General features: G+C 39.5%; 1 protein-coding gene across 5 annotated transcripts in view; it reads left to right on the plus strand.

The window, feature by feature from the left end:
• Positions 1 to 1,673: 1,673 nt before the first annotated feature.
• Ptchd4 (patched domain containing 4) overlaps positions 1,674 to 26,705 on the plus strand; it is a 191,538-nt gene continuing 166,506 nt past the window's right edge. Inside the window, exons 1-2 of one of the 5 annotated variants that reach the window (XM_031347435.1) lie at positions 1,674 to 1,999; positions 2,348 to 2,933. In XM_031347435.1, coding sequence (XP_031203295.1) covers positions 1,995 to 1,999; positions 2,348 to 2,933 — 591 coding nt within the window. In that variant the 5' untranslated portion in view covers positions 1,674 to 1,994. Of the gene's footprint in view, positions 2,000 to 2,154; positions 2,178 to 2,333; positions 2,934 to 26,705 lie in introns of those variants that run through there. The other 4 variants (XM_031347438.1, XM_031347436.1, XM_031347434.1 and 1 more) reach the window with 4 other exon arrangements.

Below are 26,705 nucleotides of genomic sequence, written 5' to 3' on the forward strand. Positions count from 1 at the left end.
GCACCAAGTGCATACCTGGTGCTTGTGGAGGTCAGAAGAGAATAATAACTTCCATGGAACCAGAATTAAGGATGGCTGTGAGCCAACCGATGGGTGCTGGAAACTCAACCCAGGTCTTCTGCAATACCAACTGCTCTTAGCCCCTGAGCTGTCTCTCCAACCCTGCTAGAAAGCCCCAAGTTTTGGATCCTATAGCACCAATGGAACACACTATAAATGGTATTATAATCTGATAGTTGAAAGAAAAAAAAAAGGCTTCCCACTGAAGGAGAAAGAGTGTGGCAAACACATTGAGTTCAGCTGAACACAGGTGGCTGTCTAACAGGAGAATAACCTTCCTAGAAAATCAGAAAGGCCTGAGATGTGAAGACGGTTGTAGCTTAGACTGGCTGCTGTCCCCCACTAAGTGTATTTCAGAAGCTATTGCCCTATAGAGACATCAGGATCGGTTTTAGTTGTATAAAACTGGAATCTTTACGTAATCTTATTTACACAATCCTATAGATTCTGTTTCATAAATGGTATCTTTACTCTCAAGCTAGGCTTTTTTTTTTAATTTGCTGCCTTAGCTGAGCGATCACTTCTAATAAAGAAAAGTAAATGAATAAATAAAGTATCTCCTTAGATGAGCCCGTTAGCTGTTTGTGTGCTGGGATGTGTGCCACTCTAAGCATCTAGTGGAAAATGAGTCCCTGGTTGTTACTAAGAAAGTGAGCACAAAGCATCCATTGAGACTCCGTCTTCTTTATGGAAGTCATTCCGAACTGGGAAAATCAGTGCAAAATCAAATTGCACAATTTGTTCTCAGGATTTCTTCCTCTTCTTTTTTTGTTTACGTTGTTTTGTGTTTTTCCCACACAGGAAATTACAAGGTTTAAAATTACAATCGCCTGTTAGAAATTGATCTGGTCTGCTGGTGGGAGTTCCTAGCCTGCACACTTTGGGGAATGTGGGAGTTTTCTTTCTCTGTGATGGACACTGAATCGTTTTCTGCAAGATCTGCAGTAGGTTGCCCCCTGCCCACCTAGCTCCCTTGCTTTGGGCAAAACTGTCCACTGTGTTTGACAGAAGAAAATTAGTCTAAACTATATGTCTGAAGTGTCTGTGATATGTAAGCAGACAGGGGTGGGATAGGAGTTGAGCAGGGAGCGGGGGAAGGGGACAGAGGGGGGAAATACAGAGAAGAGGCAGAAACCAGTGTTAGGTCCTGAATCCTCAGAGAACATGTGTGTAACACTTAGGAAGAAGCAACACTGCCTGGCGCGTACACACACACACACACACACACACACACACACACACACACACATACACACACACACACACACACACACACACTACAAATATTTCCTACCCAACCTCCAGAGAAAGGAAGGGCTCTGGAGAGCCTCAGGCACCAGTGCAGACTGGGGTCTCTGGCAGGCCTCGGCTTAGGGGACCAGTGTGTGGCCTGGCAGCCTGGAAAGTGTTGCAAAGAAAGCCTTTGTGGAATGTTAAAAATGCAGCATCATCCTCTCTGCTCCCTTTTCTTTGGCCAAAAGACAGAATTCGAGGGCAAGGGGCATTAAGAGGAGCTTGAAATCTGCCCCCTGGAGGAGGCGTGGAGCCACTCCCTCCTAGCTTCTGATGGCCCCTGCTCCAATGGGCCAGCAGCGCCTGCACCCTTTATACGTCTCCCATTCATTCCAGCCGGGAGGACAAGGAAAACAAAACTCTAAAAATAACTGTCAGCATCTTAAAAAGAGAAAAGCTTCGCTGCCACCACCACCACCCCCCCTTCTTCTACTCCCGCCCTCTCTCCGCGCCACGGGGCACATGTCTGCTTCTTACAACACCGCGAGGCACATGGTCCCAGTTAGACACCTAACCCCATCGAGACCCGAGAGGAAATCCACCTCTGTGGGACGCTCCGCACAGAACCGCCACCTCCAGCGAGGGAGGCCGGGGACTGCAGCAGCGACATGAAAAAGGGCTAGAGCGAGGGGACGCGGCTCATGCGGTGAGAGGCAGCGCGCGCGGCCAGCCAGGGCTCGGGGAGGCCGGGGACACCGGGGGTGGGCGGGGGGGCCGCCACTCCCCGCAGCGCCCGCCGTCCGGCCCCCAAGCGCGCTCCCGAGACTTGCCGGCCTTGCTGCAACTTGCTGCAGTGTTTGAAAGAGTAGTAAGAGCGCATGGAGGTGGGGCCCGGGGAAGACCGGGCGGAGCGGTTGCGGGGTGTGCTCGGGGAGGGGGCGGGGAGGAGGCGGCGGCAGAGGGGTGACGGAGGGGGGGTTGATCCCTGGAGGGAATGGGATGGGGGAGAGAGGGGTAGCCCTAGCGCTTACACATGTCACATGTGCTTTTTAAGACGGCCGGGAGCGCCTGCGAGCTGGATCTGGTGGAGGATGCTGCGGCAGGTGCTTCGCAGAGGGCTCCAGTCATTCTGCCACAGGCTGGGCTTATGCGTGAGCCGGCACCCGGTCTTTTTCCTCACCGTGCCGGCAGTCCTGACCATCACCTTCGGCCTCAGCGCGCTCAACCGCTTCCAGACCGAGGGCGACCTGGAGCGCCTGGTTGCTCCCAGCCACAGCCTAGCCAAGATCGAGCGCAGCCTAGCCAGCAGCCTTTTCCCCCTGGACCAGTCCAAAAGCCAGCTCTATTCGGACTTACACACCCCTGGGAGGTATGGCAGGGTGATCCTCCTCTCCCCACCCGGGGACAATATTTTGCTCCAGGCTGAGGGGATTCTGCAGACCCACCGAGCCGTGATGGAAATGAAGGTGAACCACAAGGGCTATAATTATACTTTTTCCCATCTGTGTGTGTTGAGAAATCAGGATAAGAAATGCGTGCTGGATGATATTATTTCAGTGCTAGAGGATCTCAGGCAGGCTGCCGTCTCCAATAAGACAACAGCCAGGGTGCAAGTAAGGTATCCCAACACTAAATTAAAGGTATGCTCCTCCTGCATGCTTCAGCCACTTAAAAGAGGCGGCACTTCATTTCTTGCCCTAAACAAGCAAAGAAAATGCAGAGGTCTCATCCTTACGGCTCAGAAGCTAAGGCTTCTTTCATTTCTGGAGGGGTGGAACGGAAATGATGGGCAACTGAGCAAAGAAAATGGGCAATGAATAGTATAACTAGACAAGAAGAAATTCAAAGCCAAATCAAATGTGAAAAACAAAAGAAAAAGAAAAACAAAAGTTTCTGAGACCCTGCAGTTACATCTTTGTTCAGGGTTAATAAATCCGTGGCTGGAAGGGGGAGGGGGGTCCTGAACAACTGGGGGATTTCTTTTCATAACGGGGCTCAATGTATTTCTTATTACTGATTACACATCCACCTGGTATCATCTCCACCTTTTTGCATCTTCAGCCTGGCTTGATTTTTGACTGGGATGGTCATGGAATTTTGCTGCCCTGTGGTTATGTCTGTGGGTTATGAATGGGTCAGGGATTCCAGGAACTCCGTGTGTGTGTGTGTGTGTGTGTGTGTGTGTGTGTGTGTGTGTGTGTGTGTTTGCATAGCAAAGGTAGTGGGGGTTTTCTATGAATCTGAACAGGGATACATATTTACTGGATACTTTAGTTTACTTAGTATGCCCTTCCTTCCCCATAAAATACCCCAAACCCAAAGAATATTGCTTATAGCTGCCAATTAGCAAAAACGAGGTAGAAGCCCACAATCAGCAGAAAGTACAAGGCACTTCAACATTACCTGGAGTTTGCTGCTTGGACTCTCAAGTAAAAATTTGACACTAAACTCATTCTACACTGTCAGGTTTGAAATGGTGCAACCAATGAGGCATGCAGTCTGCAGGTGACTGAAGTCTCAGGGACAAATGTGACTTCCAAAAGACTCACTGCACCATTTGTGTGCTTGACCCTGTGTGTACTCAGAAGCTATGCCTCCAAGAACTCTCAAGACAGGTGTTTCTCAAGAAGAAAATTATGTGTGGGGAGGCTGTATGGGCTCCTTTATAACAGAACAGGAAAGACCACCATAGAATATCAAAATGCACGTTTATTGATTTATCAAGTCACCAGTATATAAAAGTCCAAATAACTCCTTCAGGACTTTTAAGAGACGGATCTCATTTCCTGACATAAGTGTCAATTTAATAGCTAGAAACCAATGAGAAACCTAGCCTCATTTGAGCTTGTCACTTTGGTCGCAGTGATCCAGTTGCTGACACTGGTTTTAGCTGTACCCAACTGAGTTGATCTCTGAGGTCTAGGGAAAGCACACAGATAAATCATTAGCTTAACCTGAATGAGGGGCTTGCCTGCTTTGTACGTACTAATGAGCATGTTGGATATCTGTGGTTGGGCAGCATGCTTTCCATTTTCCCCGTCCTTTTCCATCACCATTACCGTTTGCGAAGGGAAGGATGTGGTGGAGAGGTCGTCTTTCTCCCCTGTAGGCCTAACCCAGTTCTTCCTGGTGTCAGTCACATACAGAAAGATTTGCAGCTGGGTGGTACTCAGTTTGTTTTCCCAGTTGAATCAAGTTTGCAGGTCATTAATGTGCATCATTGGTCGGATCTCAATTGGCTTTATTCAGCAGTACTGTCCAAGTGGAAGAGTGTCATCCAGTCAGCAATTGTGGACGTTTTGTTTGTAAGGCAATATCATCCTGACATTTAAAATACTCTGTGGGGCACTCCTTTGATTAACCTAGTAGTTATTAGCTGTGCCTGTATGATGTGCTATGTAGCCTTCTAGGCATGAAAGATGCAACATGCAAGATAAATGTTCTCCCAGTGAGTTTCAAGGTGGAGATGTCAGCATTTTCATTCACCAAGACAAGGGTAACCTGCCAGCAGGGCCTCTGCAACTGTTGAGTGCACACTTGAACTGACACCATGCCGGCCTCTAACACATCTTCTGCCTACACCTCCTGACTGACTGGTTGGTGGACAATTAGACAGGACTCTGTGAGTAATCATAAAGGAATGACATAATTCATTACAAAGTTTGCTGAGTAATAGAATTAGTCTCTACCCACACAAGGAACAGAGCTGTTACATATGGGCTGGCATCCTTATTTATCAATATTCCACCATGTGTCTTTCCTCAAATGTGCTGCTTTGAATCTAACTTCGTGGCTTCAGTGATGATGGAGTCTTTAAGCTATATTGGGGTTTCTGAGAAGAACAAACCCTCTCAGGGGTAGACATAATCTCGCAAGTGCTCCTGCAGTATAAAATACAACTTCAAAAGTAGCACAGAAACCTAGCATTCTGCCACAGAGACTCTAGGTATCTCAGGTACAAAACTTTCTAGCAAGGAACAAAATTGCCTTCTCTTTTGTTTGGGTGTTGTTTTCAAATGACTTTAGTTCATGAGTGGCAATACCTGTTGGGTTATATCTCCATAATGTGGGTACTCAAAAGTTTGATCAGTATTGTTGTTAAGGATAAAAGGAGAAATTTCATATGTAGATTTTAGCTCTTTAATTCATTTTATTCTGCTCTATTTAACCAGTATCTTCACCTCTGTCCAATATGAAGAACGTCTGTTCTTCTCCAATAGAGAAGAATCACAAGTTTAATGTAATAGCGAGATAAATAGTCATACTGAAGAGTGTGAATCGGGATTGTCAGTCTCTTAGCTTGAAAGGAGCAGTATGTGAGGACTGGGAGATGCCATGGGATAAGTAAGCACTGATTGACAGAGGGAAGCATTAGACCTCCCTTAGGATGATCAGAGTAGTAAAACAGCTACCTTGTCTTGAACTCACACAGGTTTAGATCTGGTGAACATAATAATCCTGATGATGTGATCCAGACAAACAGGGGTCACATAAAATTGGCCAAAATGGAAAATTCCACGTAGGAAATTAAACATACCCAATGTGAGAAAAGCACCACTTGGCCCGGAACACTACAGAGGTAATCACATTGATCCAGGCTTGCAAAACCTATGCATAAAAAGTTGTAAAGTCAGAAACACACTCTGCCTTTTTATTATAAATTCTATAATCTTTACTTTGTATTGATCTTTATTGCATAACCCCAAAAGATTACAAGGACCATGTATTACTTCTTTTGTGCAGTCCTTTTCTCCCAACATTGATAAATCTTTAAAGATATTGTTTACAGCAAATAATTATTGGCTATTTTCCTAAACAATTGATGCATTCATTCAATGTCACAAAATTATTATTAATCTTTGTGGCATGCTTTCAGTTTGAAAATACTATCTATTTTTACAGATTTATATGAAGCATTTTTACCTCAATAATTTAAATACTCTTACCTTTAACACACACAAACACACATACACACATACATATGAGCAGATACAACACTTAATGTACTACATTAGGTAAAGTAGAACAATATGGCCAGACTGAGTTCTTAAATAAAATTTTTGCATATTTTCAAACCATTCTGTTTTTTAAAAATGAAATGGTTACTCGTGATATGTATTTATGGGCTGTTCTAGACTTTAATAAATGTTTCCATTGTCATGTGGGTACCATGGGTGGTTACAGATGTTTCCCTGCTTCTTGGGTAAGTCATTACCATTTCACCTTTTAAGCTGTGGAAGTGGCAGTTCTTACTTAGCACAAATTCCTGACAATAAAAGCAGATGTGGTATAGATAAAGCAGGTAAAGTGGTCCTAGATCCTGGCTACTTCCCCACAATTAGAAAGGAGTAACAGGTTGGATGTCTCCGAAGCATATCCTTCCCATCATGTTACACTAACTTCCACACATCTGTACACATTTTAAAACCAGTATTACATCAGTATACCACATATATAAATGGGAGCACGGTAGGGATCCATGATCCTTAATAGAAGACAGTGCTTCTTAAGTACATGGTCCATTTTTGGAAGATATTACAATTAATTATATCATTCTGATCTTGGAAGGGGAACTTGAGCCAACTGGAAAAGATGTGGTCAGCATTTTTGAATGCTACACTTAATTCATTCTAAGATCTCATACATATATATATATATATTTATACATATACAGAATGTATATATATATATATATATACAGAAATTTTCATATATTCTGATTTAAGTTTACCTTCCTAGTTCTGCCTTTCAATGGAAGAGAAACTGCAACTATATTGAACATTATGTTTGTATGGTAAAGGTTTCCAGTTGTTATCTTCACAGTGTGCCATTTACTTTATATAAATTTATAAATTGCATTCTCATTTCACAGGGAAAGACCAAGTTGCTTCAATGATTTCTTTGAGTATCAAACTAGTGTATATGTTCAGGGTCAAAATTAAGCCTAGGTCTGTCTGACTTCAAAACCTAAATAAATACAATACGTTATTGGTCTTCTCCACACCACCCCTTGCATTGTACTCTATAACAATTAATATTAGCCTTTCTTACAAAAGAAGGAGCAGGAAGAGGAGGACCAGGAGGCAGACTTTCAGTGTCATTTTTAAACCATTTCCTTTGCAGGCTGGGAATGACTGGCTCATAAAAAAATGGCAGGGTAAAACTCCAGTCAGGGCAAACACTTGCTATCTACCTAACAGAGCAGCTGCTACAAGTTTAGCAAATTCCTCATTGGCACATGACTTCACCTTTGATAGCCTCTTCCCTCAGTGCAGAACAAAAGAGAGCTTGGCTCTAGGATCAGCTGAAAGTAAGAACCCTGAAAGTGACTCAGTGTTTTGAGCTAGTGTCTTAGGTGTCAAGGAAACTTTGGCTTTTGTGGTCTGCTCTAGCACTAAGAGTGTGGGGGAGAAGTATTGATAAGAAAGCATGAGTGAATTCAATGCACTTTAAACTGAGAAATACTTAGGAGAGGCCTGGGTACCAGTGTTAATTCTTAAAGACCAGTTAGTGACTGACTGACCTCACCATCCATTCAGGTATCCCCATTTAATTATATGGGAAATTGAGAGAGCCAGGCCAAGAAATAGCAGGAATTCTTGTCAGCCAGGAAAGTTCTCTTATTGGTGTCAAGCAACATTCCCACACATAGCTAGTGTTGTCTCAATGGATTTACAGTAGATTTGAATGCTGGTACTGAAAAACACTGACCCTGAGCCCTAACAAAATTGCTGCACAAGAATCCTAGCTACCGTACCAGAAATTTGTTCATTAATCTGCGTACACAGATTATGCTCAAACTTCCTCATATTGGGGTCTGCCTCCTGCTCATTAGTTGCACTAAAGAACTAGTTTAAATCAAATTAAATTATGTTTCTTCATATTTCTTCATGCTGCTGTTTTTAACCCACTGTGCTTTTACAGTAATAAGTTTAATTAGCATGCAAAGTATTAGATTTTATTATTGCATTTCAAGAAAAGTCTGTTTATGTTGATGCTTCTCTCTGCTTTGCTCCCCTGTACCCATTTACTGTCTTGTGAGTTACATTTCCAGTAGTCTCCTCCCTACTCTGCCACACATTCCTGTTGTGCCTCTCTCCCTCAATGACTCCCTCAGTCTCCTGTCTAGTGCCATAGTCTGTAACCTAGTCCCACCCTCTTATAAAATTGTCATGTGAGAGGAGTTCGATTCCTTTCTTTCTGAGTCTGAGTCACCTTGCTTAATACAGCGCTTCAAAGGAAGATATTAAAAAGTGCTTGCTCTCCTACATCCTTCTCATTTTCTTGCTCTCAGTTGGTCTGAGGAGGCATTCCTTGAGGTTTCAGGACACCAAAGGATTGTAATAGAAGTGGGGTTGGAAGTCAGGGTGATGTGACAGATGTGTATGAAGAGACTAATGCTTCCCATCCCCTTAGGAAGGACTCCCATCCCCCTTCTGTTACTTTAAGGCATATGATAATGACTTTTCTTTCATCATTTCAACTTTAATTTTTTTTATTACAGCTAGTTTTTACAATACATTTTGAAAACACCTGGCATTTTTAACCCACTGGCATCACGATTAGGACACACTGCATTTAATTCCGTTTTAGAATTGATCAGCATATGTTCAGGACTATTTTAGTTATGTTCAGACATTTATGGGTGTGTTCAATATCAGCACTTTTGAAGATGACTTCTGAAAATGGCAAACTTCTAGGTGCCCCCCACCCCAAATCATGAATTACACTTGGAGGTCTTAGTCCCAAGGTGGACCTCAATATTTCTAATTCACAACTGTCATGTATTTATTTCAGAACAAAAATATTAACAGAAAATATGTAGCGAAGGAAAACATCAAGGAAACGTGTGGCAGATTACTGGGTAACTCTTCTATCTTGAAAAGCTCTCGCCTCCCTCCATTGGGTATGTTTGAGCCAGTCACTCGAAGTGTAAAGCTGATTACAGTCATTCAGCAAATCCTGAAAATGTTGAAATTAGATTTAACCCTTTTGAAAAGGAGCATTTTGCAAGCTCTTTTGCAGGAACTGCACAGTATTCTATCTCCTATGTACATTAACAGCATCAGAGGACACACGAGAACCATACGTAGGAGCGAGAATATCAGAGAGAGGCAATACATAAAATCACAGCAGAATGTTCAGTTAATGGGGTATGATAATCTGTGAGTTTTCAGATGGGATTATTATGAGTTCCTCAACAAAATCAAGACTCATTTTTCTGACGTGCTGAGCAATCCAGCACCCTTAAAGGTTCTTAATGAGCAGCACTCCAAAAAAAAAAAAAAATTGTTCTGTGCTTAGATGAAGGATATGGGTAGGAAAAGCCAGGTTTCCTCTCAGGAGCTCCCTGCACAATGAGAGGACTCACCTATGATCCTCTGATTCACCTCTGCTGTCACAAAAGCTGCAGGCAGAGTGAGGTCTCTGACCTCAGAAGTTGTAGATTTAACCAAGCACTGATGGAGAACCTTAGGATGTAACCCTACTACAGACATGCAGGCTTTTTATTTTCATTTTTCCCTAAATAACGTTGGTTAATTATTTATGTAGCACTTACACTTTGTTAGCTAATCTAAGTATTCTAGAGGTTATCTAAAGCATATAAATAAAAAGGAAGGATAATAAAATACACATGAATATCTTTGTTATGTAAATACAGAGTGCCATTTTATACATGGAATTTGAGAAAATGGATTTTGTTGCTGGCTGGGGATCTAGAGTTTATTTAAGAGAAGATTCTAAGACAAGGCTTTCAGTCCTGGAAAGCCAGAAATGTGCTTCAAGTATTCTCAAAGTTTCAGAATGCCTCTGATGAAGATCTGGGTATTTTTGGGAGGTGTAGTTATCCTGAGATGTTTAGAATTTAGCATCAAACTTTATACCACCCTTTGAGTAGCAGGATCTTTCAATGACTTAGAGAATAGTATTGCTTGATTCTGATGGTTGGTATTGAGCACACTGATGTGGGTATGTATTACATCATGTAGGTAAAATCCAAAGCCATTCAAATACATGTTCACTCAGGTAAATACTGTGTCTGCTCCATGTCAGGTACTGTATTGCCCACTGTGAGTTTAGCGGGAAGTAAGTCAGATGTGGTTCTGGCTGCCCGAGAGAGACAACATTACACATATAATTCATAGTTACAGATTACCATGGGTGAAAAATACATGACATTGTAAGAGTAGGTATCAAGTCCTGTGGTGTTAAAAACTACTTTCTGAAGTAATGGCTGTGAGCTGAACTCCAAAGTTTAAGAGGGAGTTTACACAAAAAGGGTGGAGTAAATGGTAGAGACAAACACTTGATTGGAAGACCATGGTACTTTAGAAGCACAGAAAAAAGTCACTTCCATGGCTGGAAGTTACGGGGTGACAGCTAAGAAGGTGTTAGGGACATATTCATAATCTCCTGAGATGGGTTTGTGGACCCCGGGAGTATCTAGGTATATGTCCCAAGTCTACCTTCATTAAAATTATGACTTGATGTCCATTTTAGCCATTTATAACTCACTTTCCTCATAATAACCTATGCCTCTTGGTATTAAATACATAAACTGAGTTAGGAGCACCTTTACAGTGCTTTCAGAAAGTACAGTTGTCACCTGGGGATATTGTTAAAGATGCATCTTCTACTTCAGAGATCTGAAGCAAGTTGAGATTGCATGTTTAGCAATGCTAATGTTTCTCTTCTAAGAAGCACAATGTAGAGAAGAAAAAGCATAGTGTAGTTCCTGAGGAAAGTGCTGGGCCCACTGTACATTCCTAGTAAACACCATTCTTATCCTGAAGACAGGTAGAGTTTGCTAAGTGACTTTCTGGAGAGGCAGTTTTCAAAAGACACAACCCTCTCGATTTCTTCTCTAGAAGTTTACAATACCTCTCTCTGACTGTAGGCCTCATTACTGCCCTAGGAAGTAAGGTATGACAGAGAAATCTTGGGCCTTTTGCTCTGCAGATCTGGAGCTGTCTACAGCTCATCATCCTGAATGTGACCTTTGACTGCAAGTAACAAAATAGGAAAGGAGAGTGTCAGACCTAGGACACCGTGCACACCTAGGTCTGAAAGTACCTTGACATTTTATTCTTATGACATTCTCACCAGTGATAGCCTTAGCCACTCTGTCAGTTTCTGTCTCCTGCAATATTATGGCTCTTTGCACCATAACAGCTCATTTTGCAATATGTTTTTCATATTATGATTATGATTATTGTTCTGGTCTTTTTCATTCTTCTTTTGGTATTTTCACTCACCCAAAGAGTTACTGTATTTATTTATACGTGTGACTGTTCATCATGGTATTGTCATTTTGCCACTTACCCAAACTCAGAGACCCAGCCTTCTCTGACCACCTCTTCTGCCTGCCTCCTCACACCTTGCCTAGTTATATATACTGCATTAACCGATTATGTGACTTCAAAGCTCATGCCATGATGAGACAACATTAATATCACTTGGGAACTTGCCACAAGTCTAGATCTGTAGACCCCATTCTGATTTTGATGAAACTCTGAAGCTGGAGCTCAACAAGCCCTAAAAGTATCAGGATATTTTTCCAAGCTTATAAAAGTACTCTGCATTGGCCTTCTCTCCTAAGGTAATGGGCTATTCATCCAGGAGTGTTCTGGACACTGTGGCCTTAAAAATCTCATCTAGAGTCTGTACAAGATCACCAAGGTTGGGGAACAACATCTCCTTCTCAAGCTCCTTTTCCTCTTCATAATCACAGCCTCCACCTTTGGTCTTCATTGACGTTTGACTACTGTACTTCTTTTATGTTAATGACTTCTCAGATAAACTACTGTGCATAACATGGTTCTATGCCTCTCACAAGCACCACACAAAAGAGTCTGTTATAAAAGAAACTACCATCTTCTGATTATGCCTACTTATAGCTCTCTGAGGTGACACCTCCAGCCCCATGTATAGTATCAGATCATATTGAATCATAAGCAGCAAGAAAGCAAAGCCAGAAAACTTCTGTTTCTTTCTTACTTCACTCAAACTGTTTCTTTTGCTTGGACTATCTTTCACAGTGACAAAATTACACATGTCTCTGAAGTGCTAAGTCCCTAGCTATCTTCCCCACCCCCACTATGGAACATTGCTAAGATATTTAGATGCATAAAGCACTTTTATGTACTTTTGGGAATTCTCATCTCTCTCTAATTTGCATTATGGGTTTAAAGTGATTCTGTATGTGCCTAGTGAACTAATAGGGTTAGGAAACCTCTTTATATTAATTAATTTGCCTGGAAGGATCTAGTCAAATGGAAGTTCCCACAGTAAGCCCTGAGGGAAGGTTATAATAAAACAGGAAAAAGCTCATTCAGGTCAAGCTAACATCCTTCAGCTATGGGTAAGCTCTGAAGAGAGAGTCTACCAAAAGCACATTGAAAATGACCTTCATGAGTGACTGCAAGAAACACAAAGAACAAACAGCATAGTTTTAGATTTGGGAAGAGTGCCAGAAAGAAAGAGAGAAATACCTTCCCATCCATCTATGTGGCTTCAGCCAGAGGTGGGAAAGAACAACACATGATATAACATTAGATAGAGTTGCAAAATTTAGCAAATAAAAATGCAGGAAAAATTACTAAATTTTAGAGAAAACCTTAATAGGCACTTATGGTTTGTACCATGTTATTTGAATTTATAGAACCATATTTGGGGTCCTGGGCTGCCAGGACCAACTCTTTCTTCAACAGGGGTTGACTCCCCTGCTATGAAAGCAGAAGCAGGTCCTGTTTTGCTTTACACCTGACATTCAAGAGAGTAGGCCACTCTAGACCTTCCCATTGGTTCAAATGAAGAGCTGATTTTTTTTCTTTTCTTTTCTTTGTTTCTGTTTCTGTTTTTGTTTTTGTTTTTTGCCTGCCCCAGTTTTTTTGGCGATCATCATCCAGAGAACTAGAGAGTAAAATGTCACTGTAGGTAAATGAAAGATATTCCAAAAAAATCTCCAGAAATGGTCTGAAAGGACCAGAGTCCTATTAGGTTGGGAAAGTGAACAAACGAAATTTAAGTCATTTTTAATATGACCTCATTTACATAGTCTGGCCTCAGAAAACCCATTACATTTATTATTCTACTAATTCTCAGAGATTCTACTGAGTGAAAATCTCACTTAGCCAAAATACCTTTTATCACATGTTTTAACTATGAGAAGATGAAAATGAAAGGTTGATTAGTGGAAAATCTATGATAGGTATAGAAAGAGCACCTGGGGACTAAAAGTACTCTGGACCATACCCTACACTTCTACTAGAGGCTGAGTGCCATCCTATGAATGAAACCTTTTACCAAAACAAATATGATCCATGCTCTGAATATCTTTAAAAGAGTAGTAATGAGCACATATAGTTTTTTTTTTAAATAGGTCTTCTTTTCCTAGGGACTATAAATGTCTTAAGGTTAGAAATTCTATCTTGCCCATATATGTAACTTCTCCACATTATTGAGAAGCAGTCTTACGTATATATAAGGAATATTTCATACAATGAAGTAAATGTAAATGTATTTTTAAAAAGGGGATTCTAATTGACTGCTGATTTGGGTTCCCTGGAACTGTCTAATAGTCTTTATCATTCTTTGCCAATACTATCCTGACATTCAACGTATACCCCTCTCTGGCACTCATTGCTCATGGCAAAAGCCCAGTTTGTCATTTCCCTCCCACCAGGACTCACCTTCCCATACAATGGGAATGTATATAAATGTGTAGAAACAATATAAATGTACAGAATGATCTTCGTAGCACACAGACTTGGGCAGATGAAACACAAACTGCATAACAGGTCACAAGGACAGAGGCTTCAGGACCCACAACAGGGTTACAAGGACAGAGGATGTAGCCTTGGGGACAGACACCTTGCTAGAGCTCCCTGGAGGGCTGAGAGAAGGTCAGCAACTGAACTAGTTTCCTGACCCCCTTTTGTAGATAGTACACCCTCTCTCAGGGAGTAGCGCAAAAAGCTAATATTAGCAACCTGACCCTTGTTTTCATTTCATTCTTTTCAACCATTTTTTTATTATTATTTTAAAGGATAGTTTTTAAAGAAGTGGATTTCTTCTGAGTTGTGGAAGTAGACACCACATTCTTTAAAGATTATCTTGTCAGGGTGTCTTTTTCTAAATGATATTTAAGGTTTGTACTCTGGGAGCTAGTTTGCCTTCTGTATTGAGGTTAGTTTTCTATCCAGCAAGCCCCTGATAGAACAGTTTAGTAATTAATAGGTACTCTGTTAAGTGATAATCACTTCCTAACTTTTCTGGGACTCAGTGCCTCGACTGTTTACTGAATGCCTTAAAGTTGTTAGAATTCCTTTGTAATCCAACAATGTCATTTAAAGTAGCAATTGCTTTTACTGAGCCAATCCTTTGCCTTCATGGATTAAAACAGAGATCCAATGAAAAATTGAATCCTTCTCCTAAATTTCGTTGTTTGCTTGTTTATGTGAAGTGAAGTCTTATAGCCTAGCCCAGCCTTGAACTCATTATTGTATGGAGAATGGCCTTGAACTTCTCATTTTCTTGTTTCCATGAGTGTAGTAATCATAGACATGCACCACCATACCCACACTCCCAGAGTAGTATCTAAAATAATTAAGGAAAAAAACTCAAACAAACATGTTCAATTCCATTTTAAACATTGTGTACCTTTGAATGTGTTGCTCAGTATTTTTGTCCTTCCAATCTTCTGTGTAAAAAAAAAAAAAAAAAAAAAAAAAAAAAGTTAATCTTCACTAGTTCCCACCCTTCCATTGAAGTTCTAACACCTAGCACTTTCTTCATCAGTTTTAACATTTTTAATTAATTATTTTATTTATTTACATCCCAAATGTTGCTCCCTTCCTGATCCCCTCTCCCAGAGTTCCTCACCCCATCTTCCCTAAGCCACCAACCAAAAAGTATCACTGGCTAGTGTGAGGTCCCCCAGCACATATATAGCAGAGGACAGTTTTAACATTTTTATTAACATAAACTTGAAATGACAATATCACAGGAATGTAAGGCAACCAAATTCACCATCCCATTCACCAAGCCCATTTTTAAAAATCGAGTTTTAGCAATAAAATATAGTTGTTATAAAGTGGACACCTGTTTGATCCTATTTATTTCCATAGTTTTGTAAATGTATTTGTAATATTGTCATATTGATTGTACAAAAGTTCAGTTGGCAGTACAGTAGTACTCACTGTAGAACACTCTGGTTTTTTTTGTTTTTGTTTTTGTTTTTGTTTTTTCATTCTTAACAGGCATAAGAAAGAAAGCAACATATTCTGGCTCATTATTAGGAACCTCTGATATAGAACATTTTTTATATGACTTAGAAAGCTGCTTTTGTTAGTGTAACTTTTGTGAACGTGAAATATAAACATACGTCAATGGAATCGGGTAGTATTATCTCAGAAGAACCCTTTGATAGAAATTTGGAGGACCTAAGTTATTTATAAACCTGCTTGAAACGGTATACATTTTTAAGGACCACATCCAAGATTAAACCTCGAAGAGTACCTTGGGGCTGATCAAACCAAGAGCTAGTTTTCACTATCTTGGAGAAATTCTATAATTCTCCAGAGAAACACTTCAGACACTCTACAGTGACCTGATAACCCTGGCCTCTCCCCAGGTCCATTCAAGTCAGAATCTACGGAGGAGGAGCAGAGCACTGCTGTTCTCACAGACTTAAATGATTCTAGCAGACCATCAGATTGGGAAACTTAGAGCTAACAAAGATTCTGACTTGTGCCCAGCTCATTAGCAGACAAAGTAAGGGAACAAGAAGCATTAGTGAGATGGAAAGTGGTGGTGCACATCATTAAACTCAGCACTTGGATGGGAGAGATGGATTGGGGAAGCAATCAGATCTCTGGGAGCTTGAGGCCAGCCTGATCAACAAGAGTACCAGGACAGTCAGGACTACACAGAGAAACTCTGTCTTGAAAAGCTAAAAGCAGGGAAGGAAGAAGCATTATTGAGGATCCATGATGCTCCTATAGAAACTAAGCTTTATGTCAATCTTGAGGTTTCAAAAGGGGGAATGAATTCCCTGAACACGGTTGTACCACTTCCCTTCTAGCTTAGCTGCCTGTAGAGGATTTGTGTGTCTAATGGAGGTGACTTTATCCTCTTCTGTACTTACCTAATCTGAAAGTGCCTAAACAAAATAGAACATCTTAATCAATTTGTTATGCACCAAAGATGTCCTGACTTGCTTATCTCCGGGAAAATAGATCATTTGCACCATGAAAGACACGCTTACTTAACAGGTTTATACAAGGAGATTAACTTCTAAAACTGTGGTTGTATTGTAAATATTTACTGCCATGGTGGTATATGCAAGTGTGATAACCCTTTGTTGTTTTTTGTTTCGTTTGTTTGTTTGTTTGTTTTTGAGACAAGGTTTCTCTGTGTATCCCTGGCTGTCCTGGAACTCAGCCTCCCAAGTACTGGGATTAAAGGCGTGCCCCATCACTGCCCACCCGTGTGGTAACTCTTGAAGCTCATGAGATTAATAGTACTACAACTTAAAGCAGACCTTTGGTTTTTATTTAATTGCTATTAGCTCCCCAACATAAATCGAGATCATCTAAATCATACTAGTGTCTGCCATTTAGAAACAAATTTACAAATACTGACCACTGTCAACCAGTACTTTTGCCACTGTAATAGGAGACAAAAAAAATGTTTGTTTAGTGAAAGTTTGGATGAATTGGCTCTTAGCATTTTTAATTTCCACTTTGTGTGTGGAACGCTTCATATTAAGAATTTAATGGTAACACACTTGCCTAGTAAGCCCAAAGCCCTAAGGACAAACCCCAGCATCATATGAGCAAACTTGTTTGTGCCTACAACTCTAGCACTTGGGAGTAAGGGCAGGAGGAGCAGAAGTTCAAAGCCATCCTATATGCATAGCAAGGAATAGCGATGTATGTGTGTACTTAGCAAGCTTCAGCAGTATATGTATGTACATAGCAATCTGGAGTATATGAGACCCTGTTTCAAAGTAGAAAAAAAAAACCCAAAGTGTCACCAATTTCTATTAAACGGGATTTAGTAGAAAATCTTCAACCAATTTATACATCTTGTCTTTCCCCTCCTTGCCTGTGACAATAATCATAGAGCTCTTTCCTCCATGCATTTACTGTTCGAGATGTGTAGCTAATGCATGCAGGTGCCCTGGCTTCACCAAGAGGCTTCACCAGGAGGCTTCACCAGGAGGCTCATGGTTGCAAGTCAACTCATATTAAAACAGCATTAACAGGATGCCTAATTAAAGAAGAAATATATTCATTAAATTCTAATGAATATTTAAAGTACTTCAACTACATAGGAGCCACTACAAAGCCTTTCCATTAGCTTACCAATGGACACACAAATCACACCCTCACTCCCTTATTATTTTTAAATGAAAGTTGTAAATCACTTGATACACGGGTGAGTTAATGTTCAGTCAGAAATGCTGAGCAGTATCGAGTGCGAGGCAGGCTGTTGGTCATGACAGATCTTCATACTAAGTACTTTATTTTTGACAAAATGACAAAATCATCTAATGAATCTGGATCCAAATATATATTATATTTTGCATATATATATATATATATATATATATATACACTTGCTTATATATCCTTTTCTCTGGGTTAGACTTTCAGAATATTAAGTGGCTGTGGTTACTTGAAGAAACATTGGCAACATAGATTTTCAAATATATGTAAAAGTCCTCCATTATTGTCTCACTAGGAAGTATCTCTCTACAAGAAAATTACTCATCATATTTATTTAAAACAAGAATTTCTAGTTATTTTTTCTTCAGTAGAGAGAAAGACCCTGATCATAGCCATATTTTCCATATAATAAGGGAAATGTTTGATGATATGCCTCTCCATACTGCCTTCTCTCATTCTACAATCCCCCCTTTTCTCACCTCCATATTATTAATAAGTAGTTTTTATTTTTATTATTCTTTGTCTAAACTCTACATGTGAGAGGAAGCATGTGATGCTTGTCTTTGTGAGCTTGGCTTACATCCCGTGATATAATCTCTGAGAGATGCTTTCCTGCAAACGATGCATTTCTTCCTTGAATGATCCTCTACTTGTTAGAACTTGTAATTGTATTTTCTCATCATTCTCTTCTCTGCCGAGAGTCTATTACACGTGAGCCTCAGCCTTAGCCTTTTGCTCACCTTTGTTTCAGCACTTTAAGGAGAAAGCTTTTAAGTTCAGCAAGATACTGAGTCAGCTAAGACTTAAACGCACGTGGCATGTTGTCGTTATAAAGCAGTAAGAGATTCTTTTCCTTTGCTCTGAACTTTCCTGTCACTGCGTTTATTTCAATAAACAGCCTTTCTGACTAGAGATCTATTCTATGCTTGCACTGTTAGAAATTCTGTATTCGCTGCTAGTGTCCGGTTACAACTGTAAGTAATAGGCTTTTTCCAGAAATACACAGTCTAGTCAGGAAGGAAAATGCATAAATGGGAATTTGGCAACTCAACTCGGGATCTTCAGTATAAGAGGCTAATCCAGAATGATCCAGAACTCTGAGGAACACAGGTCTGAGGTTAATCCAGAATAATCCAGAACCCAGAGAAACATAGAGCTGGTGCATCTTCAGTTTCAACTTCCTCAAGAGCTCTATAGTCAAATCCGTTTTTGTAAGAGTATTGCTAGTGGGAACAACCACTCCAAGAGGCTTATTCCCATTGGTGATGAATGTTTTCCTTTCAAGAATGTATTCACTAGAATTGAGGGCAGTGGAAATCTGTTCCCTGTAAGCAGGAAAATATTTTGTTCTGATCAGTCTCTTTGAAGGTTATGAAGTCAGCATAAAAATCTCAATAATTTTAAAGATATAAAATTGAATACAGAAGAGGAAGTTTTTGTGGATATGGACCACAAAATATGAAGATGAAAAGCACAAATGACACTAGTGCACTGGCCATGGCTAGAAGATTGTGTCACAGTGAAACTGTCTATGAGCTCCCCAAAATCACCCAACCTTTGCACTTTCTCCCATATTATGGGGAAATTGTTTAACTCTCCAAATCGAAACATGTATGCAAGATATCTTTTATGAATTATGAAGCATTCATGATGGAGGTGGAAAAATCATGAAACTTCAAGTTTGAGCATTTTTAAAAAGGGCAGACCATAAGGAGTGAATTTTCAGCTTGTTTTATATAACACCTGGTTTCAAAAACATTTCTTAATGTCCACTTGAATGGTAAATCATCATTTTATCCCCACTCAAAAAAATGAATCATTTCCATACTTTTAATTAAAGGTCACATTAAGCCTCTTTAAAAAGTATGGCTAAAAAATTTCTACCAAAAATATCATGTTTTACTAACTGAAAGTATTTGTAAAGTATTTTTCAGAGAATTAATGTTTACATTAATTCTGAGCCTCTGTATTAAGAAACAAACGAAAGAAATGTGCAGATGTTCATATAGATTCCTTGTATGCAATGTTGTGAGTACTACATTAAATAACCAGTCATCACAGGTAGGAAACACGGATATTCTTACTTGACTATGATATGACTCAGTTCTATTTTTAACAAGTCTTCAGAATTCAGTTCTCTGTTACAGATATCTACTTGTTTCCTTTAATGCAAAGCACAGTAAGACTATAGGTAGTGAGTCTCTTTCATTAAATATTTTGAAGGTAGAAATATCCATTAAGTAATGCATGACACAGACCCACAGAATTACCTTTATTGTGTAATGGCACTCTGTGTGCCTGTGAACCAAGTACTCAATGCCAAATGTATCATGCCCTGTTATAGATAAGCATGCATGAACCCACTTAGTTTTCTCTGACCACGATATTCTCATTTTTGATCATGGGAAACTAAGGCACAAAGAGTTAAGTAATGTATCAAAGTCTACTCAAAGTGTGCAGAGCCAGTAATTTACTTTTATCATTACTAGCCATGGGCCACAATGTCAGTCTCTCAGTTTTTCCATGGGTTGCTCACATCATCTCTAGCTATCCCTAATTGCTTCATAAGAAACTCAAATTAGAAACTGAAAAGTATTCACCAGATCATTAAACACTCCCACCCCTAGAACTAATAAAACTATGTTCCCTATAGCCCCTTTTCCAGAAGTAATTTAGTCAGTTTTATTAAGTGAAATTTATGTGCACCCTATTTAATTGATCGAATTTCTGTCACTTTTCTTGGAATACTGATCCACAGAACTAATAAACCTGACTAATAACAGGGCACTTCATTATTATAAAACCATTTCTCTTTATTATGATATTTTATTGTTCTTCTTTCCATTAACTATATAGAAAGACCTTAAATAATTTTTCTTATTCTAATAAGTCATGCCAATGTCTTATTTTATGAAGGCCAGGAATCAGAGTTCACTGTGACTTTGTAGTATATTAGCCACTAAAACAAGAATGTATTTAATGTAGCTTTGTGAACACTTCTTTGTGTCACTCAAAGATACTGGCAACTAAATCTGTAGGTGTCCATCATATTTGAAGGTATGCTGACTAACATTTATGGAATCCTTCCTCTGTGCAGGATAATAATGGGTTGTGTGTTGCCAATCCAATATGAAACCTGGACAGCAAGGAATATACAATCTAATCAAACTGTCTGTCACAAAGAGACGAGTCTAAAATGTAATAACTGCCCAATAAGGGAAGTAGCCATTGCTGTACCATCTGTATTGTCTACTGCTATAGAGAGGTTAGTGGGCATGGGATCATTTTATCACCCCCAAAGGCCTTTAGGATGAAGGGGGATTGGAGCTGGCTCCAAAAGCAAACACTGGAATCAAGACAGAAAAATATAAGGAAAGCATTTTGGTGGGGGGAGCAATCCTTACAGCATTCTCTCTTGGGTGATAAAGTAGTATTTTCATCTTCAGTAGACAAAACAGGAGGGTGATTTTATTTTGTGAAGCTATCTACAGTGAACGAATGATCCATAGAAAGCCTTCAAGTAGATGTTTGCTTTAAGAACCTCATGTATGCCTTTATTTAAGTGATCTCTAATATTGTATAAGCTCTTTATTCAGGTTAAGGTTTCCTAACCTTTATTGATTTGGGGGGACCAGAAAAGTCTCCCGCTGAGGGAGATCTAGCAGGGTCTCTGCCTCTTCCTATTAGATGCTGGTAGTATTTCCTTTCTACCCCAACTTGGGACAAGCTAAAACCAATCTGAAGAGTCTGCCAAATGTTCTCTGAGGTGTGAAATAACCCCCTGCCTGGCACCTCCATTCTGAGGAGTTCTCCTTTGAACTCTGAGAGAATCTATTCCCACAGATCTTGCTCCTTCCATAAAGCAGACCATCAGGAAAGTGTATCTTGTTCCTAACTTAAATCTCCCATTTTCCCTATATGGTCAGTTACCTTTGTCAGTGGTCTTGGAGGGTATTGCCTACCAGGAGGCCAGGCACAAATCTCTGCAGAATTTTTAGAATGTCCAGTGAAAGCCGCTGAGAAATACAAATATGTCTTTTCCCCTCCAGGAAACCTCTCTAGGCTTCATCACTTGTCAACACTGTACTCCTGTTTAGATTGAAAACCAATTTCAATTGCAAATCCTGCTGGTAGGGGATGCTCCGCACCAGGAAAGCAGCAAAGGCTTCCTGGGTGGTAAATAATTCATCTTCCTTACTCTGGAGAGTGAGAAACAGTGAGTCAAGTTGTGATGCTAAATCCACAAGGTACTATTGCCAACCTGGTCACCAACACTAAGGATGGAAAGGTGTACTAAATCACAGAGGCCTTCCCAGCCTCCAAGAAGCCATAAAGAGAATGCTATTTATTAACTCGATTTTCCCCAATTTGGTAGCATGGGCAAAGCAGGTCGTCCTAGGAGAGTCTCATAAAAGCCAGCTAAGCAGAAGACATCCTCCATACACGTTTTAGATGTTGTCAGACTTGTGTCACTTGTGTATGTGCTTCATTTTTTTTTTCAAATGAAATATTTTGACCTCTCTAAAACCCACTTTTTCCCAGGAACCAGAGGGTGAGCGTGGAAGAGGGAACCAACCATCTGTCCAAACGTACTCTGTAGGAAACACAGCATTTGATTGGCTGCTTGGTGACCAACCATCTGTCCAAGCGTACTCTGTAGGAAACACAACAGTTGATCGGCTGCTTGGTGACAGATATTTCTCCTTGGAGTTTCTGTTTTCACATTTGGCTTTTTATTGCATAATCCGTTTCAGTTCAAATCATCCTTCTATCTCTTTTAACCTTATCTAGAGTATCATGTGATTCTGTAAACTCCACGGCTTCACTGACAGCTTGCTTTTGATGCTCATTATCAGGTTTTTAGGTAACTAGTAATCTTAAAATGTCTATTTTTATGCTTTGAAAAGAGGTTCTGTTCTCATAAGAATGCCCATTTTCCCTAATAAGTTATCTCCTTCACACATGACAAGGTCCTTATGTGTGTTAATATATGTATACTCCTGCCTTCGTCTCCAAAGGGTGGTATAATAAAGTCAGAAGAGAGAGTGGTTTAAATAAGCACAATTTATCTGTTATGGTTCTGGACATTGGCAAGTCCAAGATCAATGTAATGAGAGAGCCTCATCTCTTGATGACCCACTTTTTGGTCCTTAGACACCTCTCTCTCTGTCTCTCTGTCTCTCTGTCTCTCTGTCTCTCCCCCCTTCTCTCTCTCTCCCTCTCTCTCTCCTCATACAGTGGTACAGTGGACGGGGTAAAAACCACCCTCTGTGATCTAATTCCCTCCCAGGGACCCACCTCAACAAACATCACATGGTTATTAAGAATGTCAGCATACTTTTGGGGAGAACAAAACATTCAATCTACTGTAGCTCAGTCTAAGTAAGGTCCACTGCTTGTCTGATGCTAGTGACAACCATTCTTCATAAGTAAGCTTAGAAAACATGTATGTTTTGTGACCAACTTATTTGAACAGGTTACTCTATATGATACAACAATCAAAGCAAACATTTCTGTTAGCCAGATTTTTCATTTTTGTGTTTAGCTCTACTGGGAGTAAATGAAAAAAAAAAAAGTAACAAAATTCTCCACACAATCAAGGCAATCTGCTATCAAGGAAATTCAAACTCTATGTGATAATTAAGTTCTTTATCTAGGGGATTGTTGCCTCCTCCCAGGACATCTATCTGGACACACCATCAAAAAATCTAAATTCTTACCTGGAAACTATCTAGGTGTAGTTTATACAAATACAGTCTATCAGAAATAAAAATAGTATAGAATCAAATGCATTGTAGTCGTTTGAGCGGGTCAGAAAGGAGCATTCAAGCAAACAAAATCTTCAATTCCAGTTCAATTGTTAAACTCTTTTTTCAATTAGAAGAACAAAGAATGAAAAGAATACCAGTTATGGGTCCCATGAGCCATGCAGCTCAATATTCAGGCTCTGATAATGAATCTCTGACTCTGCAAGCAATATTCAGCTTCTGGTATTGGTGCTCAGGAGGATTTATGAGCATCCACACAATTTTCTCCTTTAGAAGTTAGGGACATAATCTGAGAAAGTGTAGATTCTCAAATGCACAGCTGTCTTTAACAAACCCCAAAGAAGAACATTCAACTCATTTTTTGTATAGGTTCCTCTGGAAACATCTTTGAATTTTATTTCATTTGAAAAGTTGACAGGTTGTATCATACACCAGATATTGTCTTGCATATGTTATGTGTAACTGATAAGTTCTAGGACTTTCAAATGTCAGAACAATTGAGAAATGTATGATAAATTTAGAAATACACAATGGAATAAAAATAGAAATTTCTGGAGAAGACTGAAATAAACGTCCCTAGAGAAAATGTAGTCAGTTAAACATATGACAATATTGAACATTATAACTAATAATAAGGGTTAAAATAATTACCCCATACTATTAATTGCATATATGTTTGATTGATTTCAAGTGAAGTCGAGAGTTCGGAACATAATTAACACTTTCATATCTATCAGAATCCAGTACAAAGGAGACTTAGAACACAGCCCCAATTATGTAGGAATGAGGCTTCCAAACAAAGTTCTTCTCACCTTGAGTAAATTTGTTCTGTAAAGGACTACAGAGAGACTTATAGCACTGGCTCTTCTTCCAGAGGACCCCTGTTCAATTCCTAGCATTCACGTGGAGGCTCATAACTGTGTGTAACTTCAGTTACAGGGAGTTCATTGTCCTCTTCTGGCCTCTCTGAGCACTGCACATATAGGGCACAGACAGCAGATAAAACACTCTCACACATCAAACAAACAAACAAACAAACAAATAAAATTAGTCTGCAGAGAATCAGCTCCAAAAGAAATGGTCAGGGAATTAGGATTTAAAGCCAGATAAATATCTGTGAGGTAGTAACACAAGAAGACAAAATGAAAAGTGCTTAATCAGAAAGAAAAGATAGTTCATAGCATCCTAAAATAAGCTAGTTCAAAGAAGGTCAACTTTAGGGTTGTTTTATTATTTAATTTTTTAATAATATATTCATTTCACAAAACTATTTTATTCTGGAAAGTGACTACACACCACTTTAAGTTTCTATTTTTAATGTTTTTTTTTTTATGTATTACTCAAACAAATTGTGAGTTCATGGAACTCAACCAGAAGATATCAACCAGTAAGGATATAGCTTGTTGTTGTTGTTGTTGTTGTTGTTATTGTTGTTGTTGTTGTTGTTGTTTGAAATGAGGTCTTGCTATTTAGTTTTGGACTGTCTGGTATCCATTCACTGTCTAATAGACTGGCTTCAAACATGAAGCATGTGCTACAATTGCAAGCATGCACCACTCTGCCTAACTCTACAGATAACATCATGGTATAGAGTTTAAACATCTTAATAAATTTAGACATTCATCCAATATACACTGTAGTGACATTGTCCTCTTTACCAAAGCCTATTAGAGACCCCATTTCAATGATATTTCAATCCAATATGATAAACACTGTGGCCAAAATTAACTTAGGGGAAAAGGGTTGTTTTAGAGTCTACAACATATCATGAAGACAAGTTTGAATGAAGAAATGGCAGGAACTCAAGGGAGAAATACAGAAGTAGGAGCCAAGCAGAGACTCCTTAATGGCTTGAAGCCAGTGGATTATTCAGCCTGATTTTCTAGACAGCCCAGCACTACCTATCCAAACATAGCACTCACTACCCACAGTGGACTGGGTCCTCCCACATCATTATTAATCAATGAAATACCTTATGGACTTGCCTACAGGCAATCTGATGAGTGCATTCTCTTTGGTGAGTCTCCCTCTTTCCCAGTTACTCTGTCAAAAAATCTGACCAACTCAAACTCTGAAGGAAATTAAAATGCAGTTGATCAAACCATTACTCTTCAAGCTTCAGTAATTGATGGGCAAAATGCTGATCTGTGGAATCACACTGACCAAGGATTGCATCTGACTTTGTGATGGTAGATAAAAGACCTAGAAACTAGATCCATCATTGAAGAGTATATCCCCATTGACCTACTACTGAAAACCCAATGATGCTTTAGAATTACTACAGCTTAAATATTTTAAATGGGGTCACTTCTTCTGGGTAAGAGGAAGGAATGAATTTGAACAGTGGTAAGGAAATGGCCTAAGGAAAACGGTCTAACTGTAGATATTGTTAATAAGATTTATCACCCTCCAAAAAAGATAGTTTTAGAAATATGACATACACTTGTCTCCTCTAGATGATTTGGATGCTGGGCTGACTGGAGCCAGGGGGTGAACTCTTTAGAATCTTCCTCTTCTTATATGGTGGATGCAGGGATGGCATGCAGATTTGACAACTTATAATACAGTAGCTAAGATGGTAAGGGCATATTAACAGATCAAGGGAAATGCAACAGTATTTCTATGAGACACAGCATATATCCTGTAAGGTGAAGAGTTGTGTAGTCTTGTAAAAATTTAATGTGGGAACAATGAAAATACAAAATTTGTTCAAAAACTCTGTTTAAAACCACAAGTTTTTATTCTTACAATACTATTGCCCTAAAGTCCATTGACATGTTAGCTAACACAATATGATTGGAGCAGATATTGTAGGTATAATATAAAGTTTAGAGTATAGTACAAAGGAATCTATAAGCAAATAAGCATGGCCATGTCCCATTAAGACTTTATCTTTATAAATGGAGGAGGGGCTGATTCTATAGATAGGCTGTAATTTGTTGACACTGCTTTATATTTTTAAAAGAAGAAAATAACTATTGTTTTTGAAATGTTGAATAATTTTTTTTAAAAAAAAAAAGAGTATAAAATTTCTATTGATTCTGATGAATACTTCTACTGGGTGTCATGTATCACCAGCAACAAATTTGGTTTCTGTGCCTATCTAGGTTTTCTTTCTATTCTCAGAACGCACACTCTATAACTAAGCTTTTGCAACAAAAGAAAAGCCAACCTTCATAGGGCTGACGAC

This window comes from Mastomys coucha, unplaced genomic scaffold, assembly GCF_008632895.1.
Source record: "Mastomys coucha isolate ucsf_1 unplaced genomic scaffold, UCSF_Mcou_1 pScaffold3, whole genome shotgun sequence".
NCBI lineage: Eukaryota > Metazoa > Chordata > Mammalia > Rodentia > Muridae > Mastomys > Mastomys coucha.